The 15,773-nt window shown below is 41.6% G+C and overlaps 1 protein-coding gene across 9 annotated transcripts in view; it reads left to right on the top strand.

Moving 5' to 3' along the window:
- tjp2b (tight junction protein 2b (zona occludens 2)) overlaps nucleotides 1–15,773 on the top strand; it is a 266,330-nt gene that overhangs the window by 214,116 nt on the left and 36,441 nt on the right. For all 9 annotated transcript variants that reach the window (XM_030417306.1, XM_030417303.1, XM_030417300.1 and 6 more), the window contains 2 exons: nucleotides 8,941–9,091; nucleotides 9,695–9,803. In XM_030417306.1, the coding sequence (XP_030273166.1) occupies nucleotides 8,941–9,091; nucleotides 9,695–9,803 (260 nt within the window). The remainder of the gene's footprint in view (nucleotides 1–8,940; nucleotides 9,092–9,694; nucleotides 9,804–15,773) is intronic.

Genomic DNA, 15,773 nt, shown 5'->3' with positions numbered 1-15,773 from the left:
TGCAGGCACTGCCTTCTGCTTGAATCACTGCTGTAAAGTAAGGATGCAACTAAAACACGAATTCATCACACTTTATCTTCAATTGGTCCATAATTTAGTAGGCAGCGAGTTGAAATACAGTTAAGTGGATTTCAGATCTTGGTTGACATAATGACATGACACATAAAGATTTCCCACAAAAGTCGTTTCCACCACATTCTTCCAAAGTGTGCAAGGTCAAATTATTACTGTGCAGCTGTGTTCACCCTGCTGTGACCCAATTTTGTACCAGGCACCAGCTATACAGTATAATTGCTAATTGCTATATACTTCACTGTTTTTGTAGTTTTTGTCGTGGGGAGATGTGTGCGAGCGGCAAGTTTACTAAGCTCCACAAGCTCTGTTAGCTACTTAAGTTTAATCATAGTTAAAGGGGATAGTCACCTTCATTGCCGTGTGCACCAGAGAAGCGAGTTTAGTTTTTAGTTTTGCAGTGATGTTGCCATACCATGATGACATCCCATATCTGACTAAGCTCTCTAGTACTGCCTGGTAAAATAAAATGCTTTTGTCCACCCCATACGCTCTCAGTCTGCGCAGAAAATACAGTCTCTGCTGTAAACGAGAGCACAAACTTTCAACATGCACATACCAACTAAAAGTGTCATCTAAGTGAACTCCGAGATACTTGTATGAGCTGACCTGCTCAATGGGTGAGTCATGTATGACAACAGGACTATGGTCCCCTACTGATGTTGGATCTAAGACCATCTCTTTAGTTTTTTAACATTCAAAATGAGGTGGTGAGCATCACACCCAGGCATGAAAACGGGTCAGGGGTGAAAAAGGTGAGAAGGATACGACCCCTCTTGGGGGGTCTGGGGGCATGCTCCCCTAGAGGAAAATTTAGAATATTTCATATTTAAAACACCAATCTGATGCATTTTGAGAGAAAAATCCAGCAGAATTACAAGACAGTGTGAATGTATGATAAACTATCTATCTATACATTGTCACATTATGCTATATAAGAAATGAGACTGACAACTTCTCTTATGACATGCGCAACAGCACAACTTTAATAGCGCAATCTGCCGCAAAGACTGTGTTTTGACAAGACCAACATGGGTTCTGAAAAACTTGCTGTCTCTCTGCTTGGAAGAAAGGTGCTGGCAACACGTGTTGATGTTATGACCTGCACCTTCTTCCTGTGCACTTCTGTTTGACAGTGTGCCTGTAGTGCATGGCTGCCCTCGTTTGCATAGTTAATAGCTGTTTTTATACTGGGCAGCAAGCTGCCAACTCGGCTGTCATTTTTGCAGCTAGGTCCTCGGATTTAGACAGAAGGCGGTATATTGTAGGTCTGTTGTGGTCCGCCAATTTGCCGCCTTGGAGGGTACACCTCGGATGCTATCTAAATCCGAGACATCAATGTGCCGGCTATTGCGTGAGATGGAAGGAGGTGTCGATGACATGCACTGATGTGCGACCCACAGCCGATGAATTTTAAAACCAGAAAACAGCTGATCACAGCAGTCAGTCCATCACTTCATCTGCGGACGTCAAGATGAGCAACTGGAAAGCCGCAGCCGACTCGTCGTAGCACTAGCTCACAAGCCTCTGGCATCACTTCTCGGGGCGTTTCCGGCATCGCGACTCGCAAGCTACGAGTCTGCTGCGTTTACGGCATCGCGACTCGCAAGCCACGAATCGGCTGTGTTTCCGCCCGCAAATGCGGGAAACACTTGTAGCAAGCTCTTAGCCAGTAGCTCGTAGCTCGTAGCTAGTAGCTCGTAGCACACAGCTGGAAACAGAAACGGCCGCGACTCGAGTCAGAGCAGGATAGCGCAAACAGCCGGCTACGTTCTGAATGAGTAGCAGACGAGGGAGTGAATTCTCTGGGTTAGACTTCCTTGAGTCAGAGTGAAAAGCACATCCCTGTCAGAGTACAACAGAAGCCATTCTTCCACTTCTGAATTCTTCCACTTCTGAATTTCAGAAGTGGAAGAATGGCTTTTCTTGTAGGCTACCTGCAGAATATTGTGTATGTTATTTGAGAATCTGAAATAACATACACAATGTTCTGCAGGTCGCCTAGGCTACTGTAGGTTTGGTGTATAGATGTAGCATAATAAAATGAAATTAGGTCAATTGATCTTTGCAAAATAAAATAATTAATATATAAATATTATATAAATATATTAAGTAGTATATTGTAAGTAGGCTTTTATTATCTCTATTTGGGAACTTTATCCATTTAAACCATTCCTACCTCAGTTCTCTATTATTTATTTGTTTTATTTTGTTAGGGGGCCAAGCCCGAGGGGCCGAGGGAACGCGTATTGCTTGCATGCTAGGAACCCTATTGTAATTGTAAGGAAAGAAATGTTCTTTGCCAAGTTTGACTGCAGTTTTGGATCCCTGAACATACCTAAAAACTCACCAAATTTGGAATATACGTCACATCCGGCGAAAATTACGATCCTGCATTGTCACTGGGCGTGGTCGTGACCTGCGGGCTCTGTAGCGCCCCCTGATGTTCTTCCCTGCCTTCCACATGCGCGTAGACGAACAAAATTCGGTACGCAGATTCATCATGAGCAGACGCACAAAAAAGTCTGGGGCCCATACTCAGGAACAGCCATTTTGATGTGCTGACTTCCTGTCCTAAAACTAACTAATTAGAACTAGGTTTCTGTGAACACCATCACGCTTGATTCTCTGTACTAAAAAAAAACTTTGCTGTTCACACGGAGTTCCTCCATTTTGCTCTTCAGTGATCTAGCGTTGCTGAGTAACAGGCTGGGCAGAGGGGGTCTGTTTCCTCTTCTCCGGAGACGCTGCCGTATTTCGACTCTTCCGCCTCTCTAGCCGGTTGTGTTTTCAGATCATCGGGTAGATCAGCCGGTGGGATCGCTCCCATAGGACGGAGGGACATCAGTGTGTGTTTGGAGTAACACAATGACAGCTTCGTCTCCTCGCGTGTATGAGCAGCAGTTTGATAAGTCGCCAACAGTTCCCAAACAATCAGTGCCAAGAGTAATCCTTGTGCAAAAGTCACCATAGTGATCAGTCTAACATACACTTGTTGCAGTCACACGACACAGACCAATAAGAATAAGATGCTCAGACAATCAAAAACATTTAAAAAGGCATAAAAACGGCAGCAGTACAAGTCCAGGTCGCCAGCAGGGCAGCGCCACCGGAAGTACAACATACCATGATATTGTCAAATTACTAGGCTCACTATAATTGGGAATTGGAACCAGACCTCTGATATGAATGTATGCTTTATTATTGTTATTATTATTAGGCCTAATAGTCCAGTGAGGTAGTGCACAAATCAAATAATACCGTTACCGAGGTGATAAAAGCACCAAATTTTACATGAAGCTTCTTTAGGACCTCCTGAATGATTTCAGCCTAGGAGCCCAGCTGCAATATTGCAATTTAGTGTCAAATCACTTACAAAACAATATCCAAGAAAAACCTTTTTTTTTTTTGTTTTTTTCCTCTCGAGTAAAACTTTCATGGTAATGGCCTTTTAAGACCACTGAATAAGCTTCCTTTTGTTAATTTGTGCTCAGGTAAGTGTAAAATAGAGTACCAAGACATCTTAGACCCCAAAAAACCTCAAAAGCCCTGTACAATATAGGCGGAATTATAAAAAAAAAAGGCAGCAAAAATTGCTTAAATGTTAAGAGATCTTGGTTTTCTCTTTTATTTTTCAATTCAACTTTAGGTCATTCATTTAGCCATCTACTGAGTTCATAGTTTGGCCATTAGTTTTATGTTAGGCTGCATCACATCACATTAAATCCTATTTGTGTGTGACAGTACATAGCTAGACATACTGCTGTTGAATCTGGAGGGGGAAAGCCGAAATGATGATGAAATGATGAAATGCAACGACTGGATATTCACAAGTGCTTCTTCTGTGAGGGTGGCAAAGATCAAGGTGCTCTCCATGAAGTATCAACGTTTGATGCCGACAGGAATATCCAACATTTTCAAAATTCAAAATGACAGTTTAAACCATATTTCAACTCCCAGTTTTGATTAATTTTGAGTCAAATTAGAAGTTTTAGAGGACACTGAATCTATACAAATAAATTGCAGGATATTTATGAACACAATTATCCAAATTATGCAGAATATGTACATTTTAATTCACATAACATTACACTCTGAGGTGACATTGGAGGTAACAAAGGCAAGTACCATATCAAACTATGACTATGGCTAAATAATATAGAGAAAGGAGTATAATACAAGTTACAGGTAGAACACAAGAGTCCTGGAACAGATTTTAAAACAGATGTATACCCAAAATTATCACAGCAGAAAACTAGAAAACTTTCATCAAGCAATAGCACCTTGTACTTCTGCTACTCTGCACTATATAACCATATATTCATCATCAACATTATCATCTGCTCTGTCTTCATCTTCTTCTTCGACTACATTTTTGTCGTCTTGCTCTTGTTGCTGTGAGTGTGTGAGCGGGTTGCAACATGTACTGTCATAGCCATTGCAGAACAGTAGCTGGTACAGGCCTGCAGCTGTTGCACTTTGTTGTTGTACATGGCTTTAACCCAGCTACAGCTGATAATGTCCAACAGAGAAGGAGGAGCAACGGGGCTTGCACCCAGGACAGGCATGATGACTTCCTCTCCTTCCTTCTCACCTTCCTTCTTGTTCAATCCAAACTTGGTGATGTCCACAGCTGGTGGATCAGGGCGGTCTGCTACTTTCCAAAGCAGCATCTGTAGATGGGCACACCGTCCATGGAGGTGCACGTTGCGCTCTGTAGGAGGCAGTGTCTTCAGTGCTGGGGGGGTTTTGCACTTTCGGTATAAGTCATATCTGGCGACATTCAGAGATGCAGACTTCCTGCGGCTGTACAGAGCCAGGAAAAAAAAAACCTCACTGCCTCTGTGATTTGCAAATCAGTAGCTTCCTCCTCTCCTCCTCCGCCCCTTGCCAACGGGATAGGAGGTGGTGTCACACCCGGAGAGAGCATGCATAGCCACCTCTCCATCTGCAGGTGACATGTGATACCCACCCTCCAGCACCAACAGACCATGAGCACAACACATCAGTGTCATCGCTAAGAAAGTGGACAGTTTTAGCACCACGCCTGGCTGCTTCCAACATGTATGAGATGAGGGTGACATCAGCTTCATCATGAGTGACAATACTGTCTGCTCTGCTGACCATCTCGATGTGATCTCCTATGTGTGCAAAGGAGCTCGCCTAGCCTCCACTCGTTTGTCTTGTCCTTCACCACTTTATCGCGGCTAGGTAGGGGGGTTTTCAGTGAGAGTTGTACTCTATTGAGCTCTCCCCAGCTCTTCTCTGCCTCTCGTGGCCTTTGGCAGAGACTTGCTCATACGGTCTAAGATAACAAATGTTTGGGTGATGTAGTGATCAAGCCAGCGCCCTATTCTGGCTGCGAAGTCAGCCACAGTGCCTTACAATGGCCACACCACGCGATAGATGAGCTGCGATGCATCAATGAGTACAAAGTCTGGTGGGTGAGAATTGAGAACAAGGATTTCAAGATGCTGAACAATCACAGACTTGTTACCCTTTCTGAGGCATCCAGACTCATTGATGATGGATGCAGGGACCGGGTCAAGCTCATAGATAAAGAGGGTAGAGAGCTCGATTCTTCTCTTGCTCACCACCACCAGCAGCCGAAGCAAACAACGCCTCAAGGTCACATATCATCTTCCCATTGACTTTCACTCCTTTTGTCTTGAATTTCATTGTCACCACCTTATTTGAGATGGGTGCATGAAATCCCCCAGTAAGCGATGAAGAGAACAATGTGCTCATGTCCTGCCTGATCTTCAATGCATCTTGCACGTTCACATGATATGGTAGAGGATAGTAGTCTCTGTGGTGAGTGGGTGAGTGGGTGAGAGTTTTCCCATAGCACTCTCAGGATTTTAGCTCGGTCCTCTGCGTCCAACTCCCGCCGTCCTTTACCCTCTTCTTTGTTTCTGTTGGGCTTCATTGTCTTTTCCAAAGCTTCAGCATCGTCATACATCTCATCCAATGACTTGGAGAGGTGGGAGCCGATGCTGAAAGATTGGATCTACACTGTGACCTGTTCAGAGTTGGTGGAGATGCCCTTCATGCCTTTCACTCCCTTCCCTTGCTTGATGCATGTCTGCTCCCCAAACATATCTCCACTCACTGCAGCTGCACCATCTGAGTGGCAGCACACATGGCTTCTGGCGAGGAGGTCATCCTTGGCAGTAGCAGGAAGGTGCTGCATGTCGCGCAGATGCCATGTTGATCCATCTTGAGTAGTTGTGATGACCAGCGGCAAAGAAGTAGGGCAGCATCTCTTCAAAGCATTGTTGTTGCAACAGCCAATCACCCTCTCTTTCTGCTCGCCAGAACTTGTGAGCTACTAGGGTTGGGGTGATGAAGCAAAGTAGTCTTAACTTCTTTTGGTAGCTGTGGTAACATTAACTGTTGATGTATTAATTATTCTGGATTAAGTCTCTGGATTTTACTCAAAAGAACTCCTACCGTATTTTAGAGATGGTTTAGAAGTAGGCTGTAGAGATATTAGGCTATATATATATATATATATATATATATAAAAAAAATTAACATTGTAATTGTAATTACACACTGTAATCACTGTTATGTGCTTGTATTTGATCAACTGACTTGCACTGAGATGATTTGATCCAAATATTAAAAGCTCTGTTTTGTCCATCTTTCCATCCAGCCAGTATTCTGCCCGATGCAGTAACCACAATGACAATCACACAAAGTTGCGCAGCCAAAAAACACAAGCAGAACTGAAGCAATTTGAAGAAATATGAGGTCTCAACATTCACACTAATGACATTCTGCTCTATTGATTCTGAAATGCAGGTCCAATGTATTAAGCATATAAATAACCTAAAAATCGACTCAAAATTAATAAAAATCGGCCCACCGGGAGTTGAAATATGGCCACTTTTGGTTTAAACTGTCATTTTGAATTTTGAAAGTGTCAGAAATGGATTCAGCATCCTTAATAACCCCCAAAACCACTCCAATATTGTCCAAATCGGCCAAGCAGTTGCTGAAATATTGCCCATATAGGCGATCAATGCTAATTACTGGTAATAATGCTAATTATGCAAATGGCCCAACATATGCAAGTTAGCATCCGGCAGTTTCTTAATACTGGGGACCCACACTGTACATTTCTAACATAAAACTTTCCGGGTTCACAATGGGGCTCAATGGGCTGGCAAAATAGACTATAGACTGCTCACCTCTTTGCAAATGCACCTGTAACGACTCATAATTATCAATTACAGGGCCAATAAAGATTATACTTTTTCAATACTTGTCATGTATTGAAGCTTTAGTTATGTAAAAGTTCATACACATAAATAAAACTATAAAATGTTAACTTTGGGATTCATTTGAACACTTTATCTTGTGCAGGAACTTGAAAATCACTGTGTTTTAAGCATATTTCATTGATAATGATATACTGCTAATATGAAGTTTTTTTTCTGAGGGCTCCTAGGCCAAAATTACACTATAGACCCTAAGGAAACACCATGCAAAATTTGGTGCTTTTATCACCTCTGTAACGGTATTTTCACTGTGCCACCGGACTATAATAGTAGGCATATCATCTGCATTTTTTACAGAAGCTTGCAGGTAGGCGATGTTAATTTGAGACCTGAGCCTGCTTTTCCTTGCAAAGATCCTCAACTCTTGGCTCAATGTCTGATAAACATAGCCTCAAATCATCCTCGATTTGTGCAAGATTGCGGTATTTTGTTGTGCAGTCATTTTTGAGAATCCTGCCTCACACACATATGTCAACACGAAATCGAGGAGAATCTTCAAGGCGACGTCACAGAGTTGAGGGTACTCCTGCATCAGTGCTGCCCAGAATGACGACAGAGGGCAGGAGGTAAAGAGTTTCTTCAGCCTACTGTCACTCTTCAGCTTAATAAGCTGTTCCTGCATATCAATTGACAGCTCGTTTGCTGTGCACACAAACGGGTCTCGAACCCACGCAAAAGAGCGATAATCCTCTTTAAAGTACGTCGCAAATTGTTTTCTCATTGCCGACAGGTGCTCAGCCACTGATTGAAATAGAGAGGAGAATCGCGTGACATGCCTGCATCAGTGATAAAGTCTGCAAGGCTGGGGAACATGACGCCGTTCCCTCGACTGATGCAGCCATGCCAGAGGTCAAGTTTTTGTGTAAAGGTGTCCACTCTGTCTGCGAGGAGCAAAATATGAGTTTTACAGCCTTGCAAAGACAGGTTGAGGCCATTCAAGCGGTCAAATATATCGACCAAATAGGACAGAGACGCAAGCCACATAGTGTCATCCAGATGTTTCGCCAGATCTGATTTGATTTCTGTCAAAAACAACTTCACCTCCTCTCGCAGCTCATACAACCGCTGTAACACCCGCCCCCTGGAGAGCCAGCGAACTTCAATTTGCAGAAGAATCAAGTTTTTCTACTTTACCGAACTAAGAAGAGCTTAGTTACCTTGTTAACTCATCACAAAACACACTAAATTAACTGATGATTTACTTTAAAAAGGTCTAGGTATGTAGATGTGTGGCAAATATGGTGTGTGGGTGCAAGGTAGCACAGATGCAAATGCAGGCAAATGACTATCACTGGCCAGTGCTAAATGTGGGCAGTGCAGGATGTGAGGCAAACAGAACTCAGTTTGCTGTTTTGTAGTCAATGGAACACATACTAGCCCATCAATCAGGTGCACTAGACTGCAATTAAAGTTCAGCACTGAATTTGTGCAAAAAAATGGTAGTGATGTTTGTGTAACTGATTCTGCTGAACTTGCAAATATTGAACATTTACAAGGGCCTGATTTATATTGTGTGTGTTTGTGTCATGTAAGTAAACATGGCCCATATTGTTAATGGAAGCATGTATTTCCCCTTTGGCAGGCCAAACACGGTGATGGTGAATTTCCAAAAGGGAGACAGTGTTGGGCTGAGGCTGGCTGGAGGAAATGATGTTGGCATCTTCATCGCTAGTGTTCAAGAGGGCAGTCCTGCTGAAGAGGAGGGCCTGCGTGTAGGAGACCAAATCCTAAAGGTAGCCAAGTCCAGACAGAATTAATATCCATTTTATAAATAAGTAGGTACTAATAATAAATGAGAGACACTATAGTTCAAACTTGAATGTGAAAATTAGTGATGGTGTAATACAGAAAATGGATAATTTTCTATCCCTTTTTGACATACACACAATTTAAAACATATTTAGTGTTTTACCTCATAATTCTTTAGATTTCTGTAAACACATGGCTATCCTGAATTTGATGCAAGCAACAAACCAGAACAACAAAAAACTAAGAAATTTGTGGAATGAGCCAAAAACACCTGTTAAGGACATTAATCAGGTAAACAGGTTCACTGGTAACAGGTGATGATATTGTGGATGAGTAAACCTCTTGAGGAAGCCGCTATCATCCACAAGCAAACATGGGGGTGAGGTTCACCAAGAAACAAGTTATTGTTTAAAGGATATTACTACATGGGCTCAGGAACAATTCCTAAAACCTTTGCTAAAGAGATCATTTGTAATTGTAGTTCTTTTTATTCCCAACCTTATAGAATGTGGGATTTATATATAGATATATATATATCTTCATCGCAAACAGTCATAATTATTCTACCCTTTCTTTGTGTCTTGCAGGTGAACAATGTTGATTTTCAAGGTGTAGTGAGAGAGGAAGCAGTGCTCTTCCTGTTGGAGATTCCTAAAGGGGAAGTGGTTACTATCCTGGCCCAGAGCAAACCTGACGGTAACAAATTCACTCCAGAGACACCAACACACAAATGTTAATCAGAGTTACATTTCTGTTCATACGCCCAGTCTTTTCATGTTAAGTTGTATTGACCAATCACTTTGATCCTCTGATGATGATTGAGGTTTTTATTAGCTTTTTTAGTTTATATCATCATAGATAGGGTGTGGACATTGTTTCTCTACTCCTTGTATTCCATCCATCCATCCATCTCTCTTCTGCGTATCCAGGGTAAGCAGTGTATTCCAGAAGTCCCTCTGCCTAGCTATGCTTTGCAGCTCCTCCTGGAGGATCCTGAGGTGTTATTTCCATTATTTGGATATCTGCTGCTTAACTGGGAGCTTTGAAACATCCGCGGTCGCCAGACAATGGCTGATGGATTTTGAGATTGACATTGACTAATGCTCCATTCAGACCAAACGCAATGAAAATATTTGCATCATGTTACTCACACAAGTTTGATCGTGGGGTTATTCATTTTTAATCTCAACTACTCGCATGATGCAAAAAAATAACCGGGGATGTGCTGCACATCGGTATGAACCTGAAACAAAGAGATTTGTCTGCCATCTGACTGCAGAAAATCAATCAAAAAGACACCAAAATAAAAAACATCATAATACCGCCTTGTAAAAAGCCTGAATTAATTTTTGTTCAGGTTCACCTGAGCCTGGAGCAGTGATGAAAAGTGCCCTAACGAGCTAGTTAGAATGATGGAAAGTGTCAATCAAAGTAATTTTAATTCAAAGCATGTGGAAACTTGTTGTAAATCAAAGAATACTTTACTGTACACTGTACTTTACTTCAGTAATGTGCCACCTGTCACACTCATAGGCAGGCACGTGCACACCTAAGGCCCAAGGGGTGCTTGAGCCCCTGCCCTTTTTGCCTCATATTATAAAGTGCCCTTTTTGTGCGTTGAATGTATAGATATATTCCTGTTGTGCGTAGGGATGTGAAAAAACGGCGGTATAAAAATGCCACGGTTATCTATCGTACGCATTTCATACATAATATGGTGTTGTGAGTGTGTTGAGCCTCAAGCCAATTCTCTGTCCACTGCTCCACTCTGTCTCTCACAGAGGAGAGAGAGAGAGAGAGAGGGAGAGAGAGAGAGGCAGAGAGAGGGAGAAAGAGAGAGGGAGAGAGACAGAGACAGAGAGAGAGAGAGAGAGACAGAGAGAGGGAGAGAGAGAGAAGCCGCTGCCTCATCAGAACTCCATCACGCACGTAGATGAGATGTGACAGTGGAGCGACTTGAACCTTTGTGAGTTATAAATCCATTAACATAACTTCCTTGTGGGGGCTTAACAAGTCGCCTTCCACCTATTCAACGTGCTTAAATATGAGTCATATTTCAGAAAAGCCCCATTTGTGCTTGTTAAGCTAACTGCTTGTTAATGAGAGTTAAGAATAATCTGACAGCTGTCTGTGTCGGCTGTTTATTTTGCCACAAATCTTAAACTTCTTCCAGATATTGAGTTTCTTTTGACTTTGCTGTTGTAAACATTGCTGTTCCTACTAACATCCACAGTAGCAGTCACAGTAGTCATTTCTTGGTTTTGTCACGTTTAGATGTGTAGCCTGTATTTCTAGTTTGCACTTGGCCTCCAATAAATAGCCTCATAATAAACCAGTGTTTTATTGCTCCTTAAGAATTGCAGCTGAATTTCATGTCTTCTAAACCTCAGTGTTATGATGATGTTGATAAACCCATGTTGACAATAATTTGTTGACACAGAAGAAATGGCAATTGCATATCACTCACAGCTACACAGGATACACAGCTAAGTAGTTAGTTTTCTATAAGTACATTGTTTATGACTTTTACATTAATTAATGTACATATTGTGTTATTAAGGCCTAAAAAAAAATTGGCGTGCGCTGTGCACACGCACATACTGCCCTTTTCTGAATTTGAGCCCCTGCCCCTCTATAATCATGTGCACGTCCCTGCTCATAGGTCAGAACCATAGTCCTTCTCTCACCCCATCTACTCGTGGTGTTTCCATTTAATGAGGGAGGTATCAGCCTGGTACCCCAAGGCTTGTAGCACAGATCAGGCAAGCTTTGGTTCAAACAACTGTGACATTCATGGAAATGTGCACACCCTCAGATCCACTCAAGAACACATCAGGTGAGAGAGAGCAACACAAACTGTGTTATGTAATGAGCATGTTGGCCGCTTGAGCTTGTGGCTCTGAAAAAAAGAAGCTCTGGCTTTTTATGAAAAAATCTATCCCAGAGGTTTTTATGTGGTTGCATATCGAACGGCCAGCAGCCACAAATGCAACATTGCCACCAGCGCAAATTGCAGAACCTGACTTTCATTATGGCATATGCCCATATATGGGCAGAGTCAGAATAATTTGTTACAAATTCAACATCAGTTTTATTCTTTCCCCCTCTATGCGTCACTGATATTACAAGAGCCCGTCTATTAGCCTACTGTTTAGTACAATTGCATTGTTAGTAGTTAGATAGTAGTTAGTTATTATGGATATCCGAGGTTCTTTGGGGAAAAAACGTTGCAGCTAGAGCAAAAAGACGTGGAGAGTGAGACATCATCCCCCCCAGCCCCTGATAATACTTCCATCAGCTCAGGTTTGTGAAAAATTTAATCGTGGGTGTAGTCTGGGTGTGTAGTCTTTAATGACGATTTTTTTTTCTCTTAATACCCTACAAAGCCTGCTGTAGGCCTAATGCAGATAGACAATGAAGTGAAGGGAATGTAGGGAATGAAGGGAGTGTAATAGGGAATGTAACATAAACATTACTCTGTAGGTCTACAATGAGGGAAAATTATCTTTATTTGTGATTAAAATATGATGATGAGGACCCCAACGATTGGCCCTCCTTTCCTTCTCAAACTACATTGAAATCTTTAACAGGACAATTTTCAAAATTTCTCCCCCGGACCCCTGTTAAAAAAAGGCTGTACCTGCAGGCAGTGATGCTGGTAACACGTTACTCTAATCTGACCACTTTTTCCAGTAACAAGTAATCTAACACGTTAATATTTCCAAACCAGTAATCAGATTAAAGTTACTTATTCAAGTCACCTTGCGTTACTATTATTTTTGTCATTTTCCTTTGTAAAAATATATATTTTTGTTTTCCTCTTGCATCTCGGGGAGTGATGTCATGTTTGCTACAAGTCATGTTTTCAGCAGGAGGACAACTCACGTGTAACACCACGCAGCTACACAAACACAAACAACAATGGAGGGAGGAGAGAGATGCGCGTTTTCTAGCTGGAAATACAGTCATTATTTTGAGTTCGTGTCAGCTAAAGATGAGAATATTAAGGTTCGTTGTACACTCTGTCCTGGCGGCGAAAGCCCTGGATGTTTTGCACTCCTAGCGACACCCCTGTTCATCTCCATATCCCATTTATTATGTTCTTATTAAACCTGCCCAGTTCAACACATCCTCATACCTACATAACTGAACATGTCTCCCAAATCAACAGGCTGTTGCAGTTATTTGGTTTAAAATCATCATCAATCATAATGTAACTTCTGTAACTAATTGTAACTGTGTTACCCCTATGAGCTGTCACCTGGCAACTTTGTAGAACATACATGACAAGGTGCACATATAATACAGACACAATATATGAGTAAAAAAAAGAGTTCCACGGCTTCGGAAGCGCTGCCTTTAGATTTGGACCCCTGCTTTTAGTTTTCATCAGTTCTGATCAGAGGACCCAAAACAATTTTTTCAATGTAGGCTGATGCCTGATATAAGATTTTGCAATATTTTGAAGGTTAATGAGGTGTACAATTGACTGATTATCAATTAACCGTCTGCAGAGCAGTTACAAGATTTAAACCACTAGTTACCTGCCCAATGGGAAGCAGATACACTGTAAACTAAAGAGGTTTCAGGACATAGTTGTTTTCAAACATGTTGTTCTCAAACTTTGACTTTTGTACGGATTAACCACATAGTTTAAGGGGTTAATCATTAAGCTTTAGTGGTGTTGGCAGGTGGATTTTGATACCTCTGGACTAAGTTATGCTAGCCTTTTCCCCTGTTCCCAATTTAAGCTAAGATGACTGGCTGCTGGTTGTAGCTTAATATTAACAGTACACTTATGAGAGTGGTAACAATTTTCTTATCTAGCCCTAAGAAATGTTGACATATACCTTTAAGTTTTAATCAAGCACCCTGATTTTGTAAAGGCAATGATGCAATGATAATTCTGATAAAAAAAATCCACAGAACCTTACCACGTGACATGTATAAAAGCACAATGGTACATGATTTGTATGTCTTTAAAATTTCTATTATTTATTGCCTGTGGTGTGCCACTACTTGCAATGGTAGTCTTTGGAGGTTTTTTGAGGAACACTAAACTCGAGGAAGGTTATAGAAGGGATTTTTTTTGTGTGTGCATGTATGATTAAAGTGGACTGAAAGTGAGTGTGCATGAAGTCTCTCCAGCAGCCTTAACAACAGAGGACTGTAGTCAGTATGACTGTTGCTTCTGTTGGCCGTTTTGGGTCAGCATTTTGTCGGACCACACATCAAATTAGGAAGCCTTTACAGGAGCCGGGGGGGGGGGGGGGGGGGGGCTGTAGTGTGTTTACTTGCAAAAGTCAAACAATATGGACATTTTGTTTTGATTGTGCAAATAAACTAAATCTGAGCATGTAAGTTCATTCTTGACTTTAGACAATAGTGCTTGTAATAAATTAATCTAAACTGAAAGATCACATTTAAGTACTTTTGTGTTGATGAAGGTTCTCAATCATCAGGGTCATGGTAATTCTAAGTGGTGTATCGTAGGCGAATGGACTTGTTTCAGTTTCTTGAAGAGTTTCACCTCTCATCCAAGAGGCATCTTCAGTTCTAACTAACTGGAGGGGAGTTCATGTGTACCTTCATGTGGGTTACAAGGGCTGTAAAGGTATTTGTAGTTGATATCCCGTTAACCCTGACATCAAGTTTAAATCCACATGATAAAACCTTAGCACGTTCCTGTAACCGATGAAGACTGTAAGAGGCTGCTTAAAGTTACATTTTAGATCAGGGGGTCCCAAAATCATTAAAATTCATCTAATGTGTCCTGCAGTTATATTAATCTTCATCCAAAATTTCTACATGAATACATGCGTACATGCTCACAGACAAGTTGAGTCCAGCTGTTGTCTTCATTGTTGTAAAACCACAATTGAATGAAAATCTGTCCACGTTTCTCAGGCAGAAATGTTTATAGCTGAAGTAATGTGTGATAGATAGATAGATAGATAGATAGATAGATAGATAGATAGATAGATAGATAGATAGATGTGCAGGAACCATCCATTGTTCAGGATGGTTATTGCAGAGAAAATTTAAGATTTCTTGAAGGTGTTCATCCGGCTTCAGCTGATTTTGTACCGTCTGCCTGACGGCAGTAACTGGACAGAGTGGTGGAGGGGGTCAGAATTGTTCTCTGTGATCAGGGTGGAGACACAGTTTGGCTTTTTTGTTCAGAGTCAGTGTGCTGGACAGGACAGGCATAGGTGTCTATCTTTGTTCAAAGGTATTTAAAACACTGAACCTGGATACTGAGCAACTGGAAGAGAGGTGATGATGTTTTGTCTCTGCCCCCACAGCACAGCTCTATGGTCTTTGTGACATTGAGCTCAGGTGAGTTTTCACCAAATGTTTGGACATCTGTGTACCTAAAAAGTGTTGTTCCTTTACTGCTACGTCATTGGGAAATACAGCACAGCCCTGGGTTAGCCCTGTGTTTAAAACCAACTAACTGGATTTGAAATCATTTGAAAACACCTGTTGTGGTCTGTCCTGTAAAAAGAATCTTTATCCAGAAAACCAGTGTTGTATGGACCTGAAGGTCAGAGAGGTGATGCAGCATGATCCATGAATAAAATCCTAGTGTGGGGTGGAGCAGAGTCCAGATATTTGGTGACAGTGTCTAAAAGTCTATAAGACTTGTAGACCTTCAGGTCCTTA

The sequence above is a fragment of the Sparus aurata genome, chromosome 5, assembly GCF_900880675.1.
Source record: "Sparus aurata chromosome 5, fSpaAur1.1, whole genome shotgun sequence".
NCBI lineage: Eukaryota > Metazoa > Chordata > Actinopteri > Spariformes > Sparidae > Sparus > Sparus aurata.
This window is presented reverse-complemented; position numbering and strand designations above follow the sequence as displayed.